At 46.8% G+C, this 15170-nt stretch overlaps 1 protein-coding gene across 1 annotated transcript in view; it reads left to right on the top strand.

Annotated features, from left to right (window-relative positions):
- The window catches only part of BBOF1 (basal body orientation factor 1), an 89681-nt gene that overhangs the window by 59044 nt on the left and 15467 nt on the right, over nt 1-15170 (top strand). Inside the window, exon 6 of the mRNA XM_056554517.1 lies at nt 10912-10982. Within this exon, the coding sequence (XP_056410492.1) occupies nt 10912-10982 (71 nt within the window). The remainder of the gene's footprint in view (nt 1-10911; nt 10983-15170) is intronic.

Genomic DNA, 15170 nt, shown 5'->3' on the forward strand with positions numbered 1-15170 from the left:
CTGGGTGCACGGAGCGAGTTCTCCTCACTGCAGCTGACAGGGGACACAGACCAGGGTGAGAAAGTTCCTGTCTTCTTTTTTCTCACATTATGTCCGTACCCAGAGCTGTTCCTCCTTCCAAACAGAAACCTGGAAATTCAGTGACTTATTATATCTGTAATCACTGTAATACCAAGATGTCTGGCTCTGCTGAGCCCACTTGCCCTGCCTGCTCCACTGCTCCCCAAGACCCCCTGGTACCCCCTGATGCCCCTTCGGTCCCAGTGGGTTCAGCAGCTCCTCCAGCCTGGGTTTCTTCCCTGACCCAGTATATGGCTGACTTGACCCAAGTCTCCCATTCGGTGGCTGAGTCCTCCCGGGAAATGGTGTCCGCCTTGAAGGGGTCATCCCTGCGGAGGACGTCTGAGAGGGCCTGCTCCTCGTCTCCCCGTACTTCACGCTCTCATAAGCGTGCTAGGGGGGCCTTGTCTGACTCTTCCATTGAGTCTTCTGATAGACGTGAGCGTTCCCCTCGCGGGTCCCGCCCCCCCTATCTTCTGGGCACAAACGTCGCTCCTCCAGAGGACGTTCTCTGAGTCGCCGCTCTGCTACGCCAGAGCTGCGTACCCAGTCTGGGTCACCCCCCTCCAGGACTCCCTCTACTCATTCACATTCCCCTGGTGAACTGGTGGAAGAGGCTTCCGAGCCGGCATCTGACTCAGAGGACCGCTCAGACTCAATTGCAACAGTGAACTTATTGGTGACAGCCATAAGAGACACCTTTCACTTGGAGGACCCAGGATCTTCGGATGTCACTCCAGGAGTATCCTTTTATCATGCTAAGCCAGCACCTCAAAGGTTCAGCTCTCACGCTGACTTTGACGACATTCTGGAATCCGCATGGAAACATCCAGACAAAAGGTTCCCGGGAATCAAGTCAATTCAAGAACGTTATCCACTTGACAAGGACTTTGTCGCTAAGGTGGTTTCCCATCCCTCAGTGGATCCACCAATCTCCCGGATCTCTAAGGCGACTACACTGCCTCTGGCAGATGCCGCTACCTTCAAGGATCCCCGGACAAGAAGGTAGACTCTTTAGCGAAGTTCGCTTCTGAAGCAGCTGGCTCTTCTCTTCTTCCCATCTTCGCCTCGACATGGGTGTCCAAGGCCCTGTCGGAGTGGTGCCAAAAGCTCCATCAGGATATCTCAGCGGAATCCCCCCCAGGCGATCTATCTGCTCTGGCTCTCCAATGCGCTAAAGCTGGGGACTTTCTGTGCACAGCTTCCATGCAGTCAGCCCGTTGTTCTGCCTTTGCTGTGGGTCACCTAGCGGCTCTCCGCCGCTCTATGTGGCTTAAAGCTTGGAATGCGGATGCCGCTTCCAAAAGGTCTCTCACTGAGCTTCCCTTTACGGGTGGCCGTCTTTTTGGCAAACGCCTTGATGAGATTATCTCTGAGGCAACGGGAGGTAAGAGTTCCTTGTTACCTCAAAATAAGGCTCGCCCTACTTCCCAGAGGAAGTCCTTTTCCTTTCGGTCCTTTCGGACCTCTGGCCCCAGTAAAGGGTCCGGGAAGGTGCCCTCTCGGGAAAAGAAGGCTCCCTCTTTCTGGGCACGCCCGTCTTGGAAGTCGGACTCCAACCGGTCCGGCCGTTTTGTGCCCCAAATCGGGCAACCGCAAACCCACTTCTGCATGAAGTGAGGCCCCCACCCGCGGTTTCTTTTTTTCGTCGGAGGTCGTCTCTTGTTTTCCCGAGACATCTGGACTTCGCACATTCAGGACTCTTGGGTCAGGGATGTGGTGTCCAATGGTTACCGGATCAAATTCGCCTCCCTTCCGAGGGATCGCTTTTTTCAATCCCGGGCCCCCTGGTCTCCTCCTCTGGCGAAGCAATTTCGAGCGGCTCTCCAGTCTCTGCTTCTCCAGGGGGTTATCGTCCTCTGTTCCTCCAGGGGAACGTTTTCGGGGTTTCTATTCAAATCTTTTTGTGGTCCCCAAAAAGGATGGTTCTGTGCGACCAATCCTAGACCTCAAGCGTCTCAACCGTCACCTTCTCATACGCCACTTCAGAATGGAATCCCTCCGTTCGGTGGTGGCGTCCCTGGAACAAGGGGAGTTTCTTTCATCGGTGGACATCAAGGATGCCTACCTCCATGTGCCAATATTTCCGGGCCATCATCAGTACCTCTGCTTTGCGGTTCCGGAGGGGCACTTTCAATTCGTAGCCCTCCCCTTTGGTCTGGCCACGGCTCCTCGGGTCTTTACAAAGATCCTTGCGCCAGTGATGGGCCTGTTACGGTCGAGGGGGATCTCAGTGATACCCTATCTGGACGACCTTCTCATCAAGGCTCCAACCAGAGCCCAGACTCTGGAGAATCTGGACGTCACTCTCGACACTCTGACTCGCTTCGGGTGGATGGTCATCTGGGACAAGTCAGTCCTCTGTCCTACCCAGTCTCTAACCTTCCTGGGACTTCGATTCGACACGGCCTCTGCCCGAATTTGTCTTCTGACGGACAAATGTCTGGTGCTACGGTCGGGGGGTCCGCTCCCTTCGGACCCAGGTATCAATCTCCATTCGCACTTGTATGGAAGTCCTGGGTCGGATGGTGTCAACTATGGAGGCCATACCCTTTGCCCAGTTTCATTACCGCCCCTTCTACTGGCGATTCTCTCTCGATGGAACAGGTCTCCCCTGTCCCTCGATCGTCAGATTGTTCTCCCTCGCAGGGTCCACTCCCTCTGCTCTGCTGGCTCCACTCCCCCCTTCTTCTCCAAGGGCGGTCCTTTCTTCCCCTTCACTGGCAGGTTGTTACAACGGATGCCAGCCTGTCGGGCTGGGGCGGCGTGTTCAGGGATTGGACGGTTCAGGGACTCTGGTCTCCCCCGGAGACCCTTCTTCCGATAACCATATTGGAATTACGGGCGATTCTTCTTTGTCTTCTTCATTGGGAGTCCCGTCTTCAGTCCCGTCCTGTCCGCGTTCAGTCGGACAACGCCACGGCCGTGGCGTACATAAATCGTCAGGGTGGCACTCGTAGCTCTGCAGCCATGGCCGAGGTGACCAAGATTCTCACCTGGGCAGAGAACAAAGTTCCGGCCATTTCGGCAATTCACATTCCGGGAGTGCTCAACTGGGAAGCGGACTTCCTCAGTCGGTCCTCACCCGACCCTGGCGAGTGGTCTCTTCATCCGGAGGTCTTCGCACAGCTCTGTGACCTCTGGGACATTCCGGACGTGGACCTCTTTGCGTCCCGGCACAATCGGAAGATCCTTCCGTTTGTGTCCAAGTCCCGGGACCCTCAGGCTCTGGCCGTGGACGCCCTAGTGATTCCTTGGGCGGGGTTTGCCCTACCTTATCTGTTCCCTCCTCTTCCGCTCCTTCCCAGGGTGCTGAGGAAGCTCAAGGCAGAGGACGTCCCCGCCATTCTGATAGCTCCAGATTGGCCCCGAAGATCGTGGTACGCCGACGTAGTCAGGCTCCTGGACGATGCTCCTCTGCGCCTTCCGCTCCGCCTGGACCTACTCTCTCAGGGTCCTCTTTGCCACCCCAAATTACAGTCGCTGCATTTTAAGGCGTGGTGGTTGAGACCGTTTTGAGGGCCCGCGGGTTCTCTTCCCAAGTCATTCACACCATGCTCAAGGCTCGTAAGCCCTCCTCCGCAAGAATTTACCACTGTACTTGGCTGTCTTCTTTTCGTTGGTGTGAAGCTCAGGACTTCTCCCCGGTGACCTTCTCGGTTCCCCGTCTTCTCTCCTTTTTGCAGTCGGGGCTGGAACTGGGGTTGTCTCTCAGATCCCTTAAAGGTCAGGTTTCGGCCCTTACTGTTTTTTTCCAGCGACCCCTGGCTTCTAATTCTCATGTCCGGACCTTCCTGCAAGGAGTGGCGCACGCTGCTCCTCCTTATCGGTCACCTTCTCCCCCTTAGGACTTGAATTTGGTTCTGAGTGCCCTCCAGGGTGCACCCTTTGAGCCCCTTAGAGAGGTGTCTCTCCGCCTCCTTTCTTGGAAAGTGGCGTTTCTTGTGACTATCACCTCCATCCGGAGGGTGTCTGAACTGGCAGCTCTTTCCTGCCGTTCTCCGTTTCTGGTGATCCACCAGGACAAGGTAGTTTTCCGGCCAGATCCTTCCTTTTTACCTAAGGTGGTCTTGGCCTTTCATCTCAATGAGGACATTGTCTTCCCGTCCTTTTGTCCGGCTCCTTCTCATCCTAGGGAGTACAAAAGCTGGATGTAGTTCGGGCTGTTCGGTCTTATCTCTCCATCACTTCTTCGTTTCGTCAGTGTGATTTTCATCCTTACGGAAGGTCGTCGCAAGGGACAACCTGCTTCCAAGGCCACCATTTCTCGGTGGATTCGGTCCGCCATTTCGGAAGCCTATCGCTGTAAGGGGAAGATTCCTCCTTTCAGGGTTCTGGCTCATTCCACTCGTTCTGTTGGGGCATCCTGGGCTCTCCAGAATAGAGCCTCGGCCTCGCAGATTTGCAAGGCGGCTACCTGGTCGTCTTTGCACACTTTCTCGAGGTTTTATCGAGTTCATACTTTCGCATCGGCTGATGCTAGTCTGGGTCGTAAAGTGTTGCAGGCGGCAGTGGATCGGCCGTCTGCCTGATTACTTATCTGCCCACCCAAGCGACGGCTTTGGTACATTCCACGGTCTGTGTCCCCCAATGGAGCCGATAGAGAAAAGGAGATTTTTTAACACTTACCGTAAAATCTCTTTCTCGAAGGATCCATTGGGGGACACAGCTCCCGTCCTTTTTTGTTTTATTTCCTTGGTTCTCTGTCCGAGGGTGTGTTCAGTTATGTTTTTTTCTTCTGGTTCTCGGACAGTTTTGGGTTTTTCTTTGACCTGTTGGTCTCCTCCTATTGCTCTGGAACTTAAAATGACTAGCTCAGAGCCTGGAGGCGGGTATATCCTGCTGGGAGGAGCTGACTTTTTTATTACCATAGTGTCACACCTCCTTAGAGACAGCAGCATACACCCACGGTCTGTGTCCCCCAATGGATCCTTCGAGAAAGAGATTTTACGGTAAGTGTTAAAAAATCTCCTTTTTTAGCCTATCAAAGACAGCCACCCTTTTAGATCTGTTTTTCAAACCTCTAATGTTCCATATTCAAATTTTCCAATTGTTATCCATCAGACTGTTGTTTCCTACCTGACTCTTTACAATACAACCCAGCTGGCAATCTACCTTCCCTTCCTATCTTATCCCCTCTCCCTTCCCCAGCCACCCATCCCTCCCGTTCCACCCCCCCTAACCTGCATCTTGATCCGCATCTAATACGCAGATCTCTTTTCTACACTTAACCCCTATCCACTCCCCCGCCCCTTCTGGCCATCCCTAATCAACCAAAATTACAGTATCCCCTTCTCCTCCAACCATTTATGCGCTTCCCCCTCAGAGCCAAAAAAATATACTTGATCATTAAACATAATCCTAAATTTGGCCGGGAAGAGGAGTGAAAATCTAATCCCCGCTGCATGCAATCTCTTCTTCACCGCATTGAATGACATTCTTTTACGTTGCGTGTCCCTTGAAAAGTCCGGGAAAATATATACTTTGGAGCTGCCGTACTGGATTTCGCCCCTTTCTCTGGATGCTTTTAAGATTGAGTCTCTGTCCTGTGAGCACATTAAAGGGGTATTCCAGGCCAAAACTTTTTTTTATATATCAACTGGCTCCAGAAAGTTAAACAGATTTGTAAATTATTGCAAAAGGTACTAAAAAATAGTATACGACAAGCGCTTTGAGTCTGAGATATTGTGAATATAGATAGCTGCGATACTGAGATATGAGTGCCCGTTCCTCATATATAGCAATAATTTAAATGAATAATATATATATATATATGTGTAAAATACACATATATACCAGTACGCCCTTAATTAATGATATATGAGATAACACATACCTACATTAATCGGAATTGATATGGTAGATGTGTTGTTAGGATATATGCAGGGTAAATTTCCCTGATGAAGAAATTTGCTTCCGAATTATTGCTTCCGAAACGCGTTGGATGGAACTTGGAGTCTTCTCACACTCTGTAGTGACGTCACTAACAGGATACGATCTGATATCTTAGCAACCATCAAGCTAACCGCGAAGCAGGGTGAGTACAGTTGAGATGCCACCGGCCGGGGTGTACTCCCGTTATCCCCAACTGGACTTTTCAAAAGAAGCATTCAGGAACGAACGAAAAAAAACGCTGCAGGAACGCATCAAGACCGCAAGTACAAACAATACAAGAAGCAACCTATAGGCAACACTGTGCAGGTTAAGGGCCATTGCCGCTACCGCTAATCACATACCACTCTACCAATAGTGCCAAGATCCAACTAGTCCTCACTGCAGGCCAACACAGTGCCGCCCCTTCAACTCTACATATAGGACAAGCAACCAAATACCACTATTGGGCATCTACAAGGATCATCTACTCTCCATTCCCATCATATATAGCTGAATTTACCCTGCATATATCCTAACACCGCATCTATCATATCAATTCCACGTACTGGTATATATGTGTATTTTACACACACACACATATATATTATTCATTTAGATTTGTAAATTACTTCTATTAAAAAATCTTAATCCTTCCAATAGTTATTAGCTTCTGAAGTTGAGTTGTTGTTTTCTGTCTAACTGCTCAATGATGACTCACGTCCCGGGAGCTGTGCAGTTCCTATGGGGATATTCTCCCATCATGCACAGCTCCCGGGATGTGACATCATCATTGAGCAGTTAGAAAACTTCAGAAGCTAATAACTATTGGAAGGATTAAGATTTTTTAATAGAAGTAATTTACAAATCTGTTTAACTTTCCAGAGCCAGTTTATATATATATATATAAAAAGGTTTTGCCTGGAATACCCCTTTAAGTTCAGCAATAATGTTCTAGGTGGTGAGCCTGCTGGGGGGCTTTTAATAGGGATTCTGTGAGCTCTTTCCACATGAAATAGTCTTGTCAGAGACTGAGGATCAACCAGTTCTTTCAGCCATTTCTCAGCAAATACTGTGGGTTTATCAGTCTCCTCTCCTTCGGGGAGGCCAATAACCCTCAAGTTACATCGCCTACATCTGTCCTCCAGGTCTGAGACTTTATCTTTTAACCATTTATTATCAGATTTAATAGCCTCCCATTCTTTTCTCAAGACTATATCTTTCTCCATGTGAGGGACCGCTTTCTCAATTTATTTAACTCTGTCCTTGATTTTGTTTGTATCCTCCCTAATAATAGACACATGACTACTGAGCGAGCCGACTTTAGAGGTTAAGTCCATAAGAGATTGATTCCATTTTTCCTTTTAATATGGTTTCCAGAACCTGTGCATTTGTTTGACCACTTTCTCCCCCCTCCTCCGTTTCCTCATATAGATGTAATATAGATAATCTAGAGCCATGGGCAGTGGTCTCATTGGCGGTCTGTTTTTGAGTGCGAGTCTTTATTGTATCAAGTGGAGATTTCAGAGTTTGTGCGCTCATTCACAGCGCCACCAGATCTTCTTACATTAGGCTTTGGCGGCATTTCAAGTAGATATATAGTAACCTCGTGGTCATGAATATAGTCGTGCACTGTGAAATATATAAACCAGTATGGAGGCAGATTTTAATTGCCACCATGTCTGGAGAGGAGCTCGCCGCTCAGATTGATTCCGTATCTTAGTAAAACAAAAAAGTCTCTGACTTACAGTGTTGATGTGTCTTACAGGGATCAAGGGGGTCTCAATGTATCAAAACAATAGATTTTCAGATGCAAAGACTGTGAAGCAAAGTATATACAACATAAGCAGAAAGTTCCCATAAACATGGCTGCATACAGGCCTGGGGTAAAAAACATCCGCTTTTTAATAAACACAATGGAGCCAATGGATTATTATATACACACTGGGGCCAATGGATTATTATATACACACTGGGGCCAATGGATTATTATATACACACTGGGGCCAATGGATTATTATATACACACTGGGGCCAATGAATTATTATATACACACTGGGGCCAATGGATTATTATATACACACTGGGGCCAATGGATTATTATATACACACTGGGGCCAATGGATTATTATATACACACTGGGGCCAATGGATTATTATATACACACTGGGGCCAATGGATTATTATATACACACTGGGGCCAATGGATTATTATATACACACTGGGGTCAATGGATTATTATATACACACTGGGGCCAATGGATTATTATATACACACTGGGGCCAATGGATTATTATATACACACTGGGGCCAATGGATTATTATATACACACTGGGGCCAATGGATTATTATATACACACTGGGGCCAATGGATTATTATATACACACTGGGGTCAATGGATTATTATATACACACTGGAGCCAATGGATTATTATATACACACTGGGGCCAATGGATTATTATATACACACTGGGGCCAATGGATTATTATATACACACTGGGGCCAATGGATTATTATATACACACTGGGGCCAATGGATTATTATATACACACTGGGGCCAATGGATTATTATATACACACTGGAGCCAATGGATTATTATATACACACTGGAGCCAATGGATTATTATATACACACTGGGGCCAATGGATTATTATATACACACTGGGGCCAATGGATTATTATATACACACTGGGGCCAATGGATTATTATATACACACTGGGGCCAATGGATTATTATATATACACACTGGAGCCAATGGATTATTATATACACACTGGAGCCAATGGATTATTATATACACACTGGGGCCAATGGATTATTATATACACACTGGGGCCAATGGATTATTATATACACACTGGGGCCAATGGATTATTATATACACACTGGGGCCAATGGATTATTATATACACACTGGGGCCAATGGATTATTATATACACACTGGGGCCAATGGATTATTATATATACACACTGGAGCCAATGAATTATTATATACACACTGGAGCCAATGGATTATTATATACACACTGAGGCCAATGGATTATTATATACACACTGGGGCCAATGTATTATTATATATACACACTGGAGTCAATGGATTATTATATATACACACTGGAGCCAATGAATTATTATATACACACTGGAGCCAATGGATTATTATATACACACTGGGGCCAATGGATTATTATATACACACTGGGGCCAATGAATTATTATATACACACTGGGGCCAATGGATTATTATATACACACTGGGGCCAATGGATTATTATATACACACTGGGGCCAATGAATTATTATATACACACTGGGGCCAATGGATTATTATATACACACTGGAGCCAATGAATTATTATATACACACTGGGGCCAATGTATTATTATATACACACTGGGGCCAATGTATTATTATATACACACTGGGGCCAATGGATTATTATATACACACTGGAGCCAATGAATTATTATATACACACTGGGGCCAATGAATTATTATATACACACTGGGGCCAATGAATTATTATATACACACTGGGGCCAATGAATTATTATATACACACTGGGGCCAATGGATTATTATTATATACACACTGGGGCCAATGAATTATTATATACACACTGGGGCCAATGAATTATTATATACACACTGGGGCCAATGGATTATTATTATATACACACTGGGGCCAATGGATTATTATATACACACTGGGGCCAATGAATTATTATATACACACTGGAGCCAATGAATTATTATATACACACTGGGGCCAATGAATTATTATATACACACTGGGGCCAATGAATTATTATATACACACTGGGGCCAATGGATTATTATTATATACACACTGGGGCCAATGGATTATTATATACACACTGGGGCCAATGAATTATTATATACACACTGGAGCCAATGAATTATTATATACACACTGGGGCCAATGAATTATTATATACACACTGGGGCCAATGTATTATTATATACACACTGGAGCCAACGAATTATTATATACACACTGGGGCCAACGCATTATTATATACACACTGGAGCCAATGGATTATTATATACACACTGGGGCCATTGATTTATTATATACACACTGGAGCCAATGAATTATTATATACACACTGGGGCCAATGAATTATTATATACACACTGGGGCCAATGTATTATTATATACACACTGGGGCCAATAAATTATTATAAATATGCAGAGGGGGAATAATGGGGATCAAAGTAGTATTTTAAAAACCCTGCCGGGATCCCTGAATGGCTCCTCGGTGGCAGCCATTCAGGGCTCCCGGCGGGGGATTTAAAAATGAAAGTTTAACACAGTAGTATATACATCGCAGGGGAGCGCAGCATGCTGCCCGCTCCCCTGCTTTATAACTGCTGATCACATCGGGTCTCAGAAATGAGACCCGGTGTGATCAATCCCTTATCTCCTGTACTACTACCCCCAACATGAAACAGACTCTGTTCCATGATGGGGGTAGTAGTACGAATACTAATGGAGCCTCCCCAGCCATCGGCAGACTCCTGCAGCCGGGGAACTACTACTCCCATCATGGAAAGGAGTCTGTTCCATGATGGTAGTAGTAGTTGTCCCTCAGCACTGCAGGAGTCTGTTGATGTCACCTCTTCTGAGCATGCTCACAAGTAATAACGGACGTTAATTTACTAGTTTCTTGTGATGGAAGAAAAATTAGTGCATGTGCCGTCACATAACAGGCTAACGGGTCATAACTGATAATCAAAAAATCACATGGACTTGAATGGGATTTTGTAACGGACGTTTAACATCCATTTTAAAAGGCTTTTCTAACAAAAGTTTATAACAGGTCACGGAGCAACTTTATAGTGTGTGAAAGGGGCCTTATAGGACAGTTTTCTGCAGCCATTTCCTTTCCTGTTTGTGTGTATTTTGTAGGATCTGACTTGGCTTTTTTTTTTTTCCCCCAGCATCGCTTGGAGAAGGAGGCAGAGAAGAAGGTTATGATGCTGGCAGAGGAGGCGCACACAGAGGCTGTCATGTAAGCGGCTGACAAAAGCCGATCCCGATACTGACCAGATTTATATTTGTATAATTCTTATAAATCCTGTCCTCATTAAAGAGAGAGTACCCTCTCTTCACTGCCATGTATTCTCTTCGGTCCAGATCACATACCCGCTCCCCACTGCCCCGTCTTCCCTTCTGTCTAGGGTGCATACCCTCTCCCCACTGCCCAGTCTTCCCTTCTGTCTAGGGTGCATACCCTCTCCCCACTGCCCAGTCTTCCCTTCTGTCTAGGGTGCATACCCTCTCCACACTGCCCCGTCTTCCCTTCTGTCTAGGGTGCATACCCTCTCCACACTGCCCCGTCTTCCCTTCTGTCTAGGGTGCATACCCTCTCCCCACTGCCCCGTCTTCCCTTCTGTCTAGGGTGCATACCCTCTCCCCACTGCCCCGTCTTCCCTTCTGTCTAGGGTGCATACCCTCTCCCCACTGCCCCGTCTTCCCTTCTGTCTAGGGTGCATACCCTCTCCCCACTGCCCAGTCTTCCCTTCTGTCTAGGGTGCATACCCTCTCCCCACTGCCCCGTCTTCCCTTCTGTCTAGGGTGCATACCCTCTCCCCACTGCCCAGTCTTCCCTTCTGTCTAGGGTGCATACCCTCTCCCCACTGCCCCGTCTTCCCTTCTGTCTAGGGTGCATACCCTCTCCCCACTGCCCCGTCTTCCCTTCTGTCTAGGGTGCATACCCTCTCCCCACTGCCCCGTCTTCCCTTCTGTCTAGGGTGCATACCCTCTCCACACTGCCCCGTCTTCCCTTCTGTCTAGGGTGCATACCCTCTCCCCACTGCCCAGTCTTCCCTTCTGTCTAGGGTGCATACCCTCTCCCCACTGCCCCGTCTTCCCTTCTGTCTAGGGTGCATACCCTCTCCACACTGCCCCGTCTTCCCTTCTGTCTAGGGTGCATACCCTCTCCACACTGCCCCGTCTTCCCTTCTGTCTAGGGTGCATACCCTCTCCCCACTGCCCAGTCTTCCCTTCTGTCTAGGGTGCATACCCTCTCCCCACTGCCCCGTCTTCCCTTCTGTCTAGGGTGCATACCCTCTCCCCACTGCCCAGTCTTCCCTTCTGTCTAGGGTGCATACCCTCTCCCCACTGCCCCGTCTTCCCTTCTGTCTAGGGTGCATACCCTCTCCCCACTGCCCCGTCTTCCCTTCTGTCTAGGGTGCATACCCTCTCCACACTGCCCCGTCTTCCCTTCTGTCTAGGGTGCATACCCTCTCCCCACTGCCCAGTCTTCCCTTCTGTCTAGGGTGCATACCCTCTCCCCACTGCCCCGTCTTCCCTTCTGTCTAGGGTGCATACCCTCTCCCCACTGCCCAGTCTTCCCTTCTGTCTAGGGTGCATACCCTCTCCCCACTGCCCCGTCTTCCCTTCTGTCTAGGGTGCATACCCTCTCCCCACTGCCCAGTCTTCCCTTCTGTCTAGGGTGCATACCCTCTCCCCACTGCCCAGTCTTCCCTTCTGTCTAGGGTGCATACCCTCTCCCCACTGCCCAGTCTTCCCTTCTGTCTAGGGTGCATACCCTCTCTCCAAAAATAAGCGAGGTTACTCTCACACACAGAGAGTAAAGAGAAATAATATAGGACTACAAAAAGATTTCTCAGTCCTCAGCTTTCCATCTGTCACAGAACTGATGTATGGTGGATGTCTGGCTCTCCCAGAAATAAGTGAACCTTCTAGACCAAATATATGTAAATTTATTTAAACCACATGTACAGTATATAATAGTAAAGATATAAAATGTTCACAGACTGCAGGGCCCTACAGATGTATAATAAAATAATAACTTGGTTCCCCAATTTATATACAAATATAGAGGTAAATAGAACAAATCCAAACTGATTGCCACAATCTGCCCATTCACTATGTATATCCTACAGAAAGAGACCAATACATTATGTGTTCGGCACTATGTGTCTTAGCTGGATGGTTATGATCCTAAATAGACCCACCATCAATATGCGATATGCAGATATACAATGCCCATGTGTAATAAGCAGAAAGTAATGGATATGATCCAGGAAAACAGGAATTACCATGTGGCACTTCTCCTCCTAGGACAGATGTAGCCACTAGTCCATGTGTAGATAAATAAGTTCTTTATTATGCAACTTCAAGTTTCGAGCTCGTACTGAGCTCTTCGTCAGGCATACGATACATATTCAAAGACAAGTGATATTAAAAAGCCCGGGGAGGAACATCTTCCGGGTCAAAAGATCATTTGCAATTAGGTTTTAAAACATATATATAAAATTATGTAAAATCAGTACAAATATAAATGCATGTATAAAACAAGGGTTAACCTGAAGTATATAAAACAATAAGTGTAAAAATGCAGAACTTTATACAACACTGTATAGCGCTGCTGGCCCCGTGGGCTGCCCATGCCGGCAACCTCTGGAAGAATGAACATCAAAGCGAGGTCAGGTAAACAGAACATAGTAGCGTCAGGTAAACAGAACATAGTAAGGTCAGGTAAACAGAACATAGTAAGGTCAGGTGAACAGAACATAGTAAGGTCAGGTAAACAGAACATAGTAAGGTCAGGTAAACAGAACATAGTAAGGTCAGGTAAACAGAACATAGTAAGGTCAGGTAAACAGAACATAGTAAGGTCAGGTAAACAGAACATAGTAAGGTCAGGTAAACAGAACATAGTAAGGTCAGGTAAACAGAACATAGTAAGGTCAGGTAAACAGAACATAGTAAGGTCAGGTAAACAGAACATAGTAAGGTCAGGTAAACAGAACATAGTAAGGTCAGGTAAACAGAACATAGTAAGGTCAGGTAAACAGAACATAGTAAGGTCAGGTAAACAGAACATAGTAGCTACTATGTTCTGTTTACCTGACCTCGCTTTGATGTTCATTCTTCCAGAGGTTGCCGGCATGGGCAGCCCACGGGGCCAGCAGCGCTATACAGTGTTGTATAAAGTTCTGCATTTTAACACTTATTGTTTTATATACTTCAGGTTAACCCTTGTTTTATACATGCATTTATATTTGTACTGATTTTACATAATTTTATATATATGTTTTAAAACCTAATTGCAAATGATCTTTTGACCCGGAAGATGTTCCTCCCCGGGCTTTTTAATATCACTTGTCTTTGAATATGAATCGCATGCCTGACGAAGAGCTCAGTACGAGCTCGAAACTTGAAGTTGCATAATAAAGAACTTATTTATCTACACATGGACTAGTGGCTACATCTGTCCTAGGAGGAGAAGTGCCACATGGTAATTCCTGTTTTCCTGGATCATATCCATTACTTTCTGCTACCCATCCAGTTACTGAGAGGAACCTGGAAAGGAAACCAGGGCTGCTGACCTCCATTTCATCCTGCGAGTTTTGATGTCTGCTGAAGTGTTGTGCTCTTAGCACAACAATTTCCGGTAAGCCTCCTAATTTTGCGCACATTGAAGCACACTACCACAACTGTCTACACTAGGAGCGCACCTCTTTTTTTGTGTTTTTTCATATATCATTCATACATGCGTAATAAGTGGAGTAAATGGAAAAAAGGGTGGAGTGCTTCTGCTGGAAATGATGGGACTCGGAACGCCATGATAGCACAGGACGATATTTATTAAAAGATTTTGGACAACGCGTTTCGGCGCAGGTGCGCGCCTTCCTGGCATGCCGCCAATAGCACAGCCACACACCCCAGGATGCACAAACTTGATTGTTTTGTGGACCTGGGGAAGGCGTCCCATCATTTCCAGCAGAAGCGCTCCACCCAATTCCCTCCTTTTTCCCCCATTTACTCCACTTCTACTCTTCCGTACCCCTGTGGATACGGAAAAAGGGAAAGTGAGCTGCACACTGCACATACTCTACCCACCGCACTACCGTTGCAGGGTCTCACTTGTTCCATTGGACCACTCCAACGGATCAGGTCTGTCACCAAGTACTAGACTGTGGGTTCTGTTCGCTTTTTTGTATAAACAGCACTCCAAAGAGCGCCCCTTTTTTTTTTTTTTTTGTATTACATGTGAAATAAGATGTCCGCAAGAATGTGCGACATAACATGTCCGCAAGAATGTGCGACATAACATGTCCGCAAGAATGTGCGACATAACATGTCCGCAAGAATGTGCGCCATAACATGTCCGCAAGAATGTGAACATGTCCGCAAGAATGTGAACATAACATGTCCGCAAGAATGT

The sequence above is a fragment of the Hyla sarda genome, unplaced genomic scaffold, assembly GCF_029499605.1.
Source record: "Hyla sarda isolate aHylSar1 unplaced genomic scaffold, aHylSar1.hap1 scaffold_775, whole genome shotgun sequence".
Taxonomy (NCBI): domain Eukaryota; kingdom Metazoa; phylum Chordata; class Amphibia; order Anura; family Hylidae; genus Hyla; species Hyla sarda.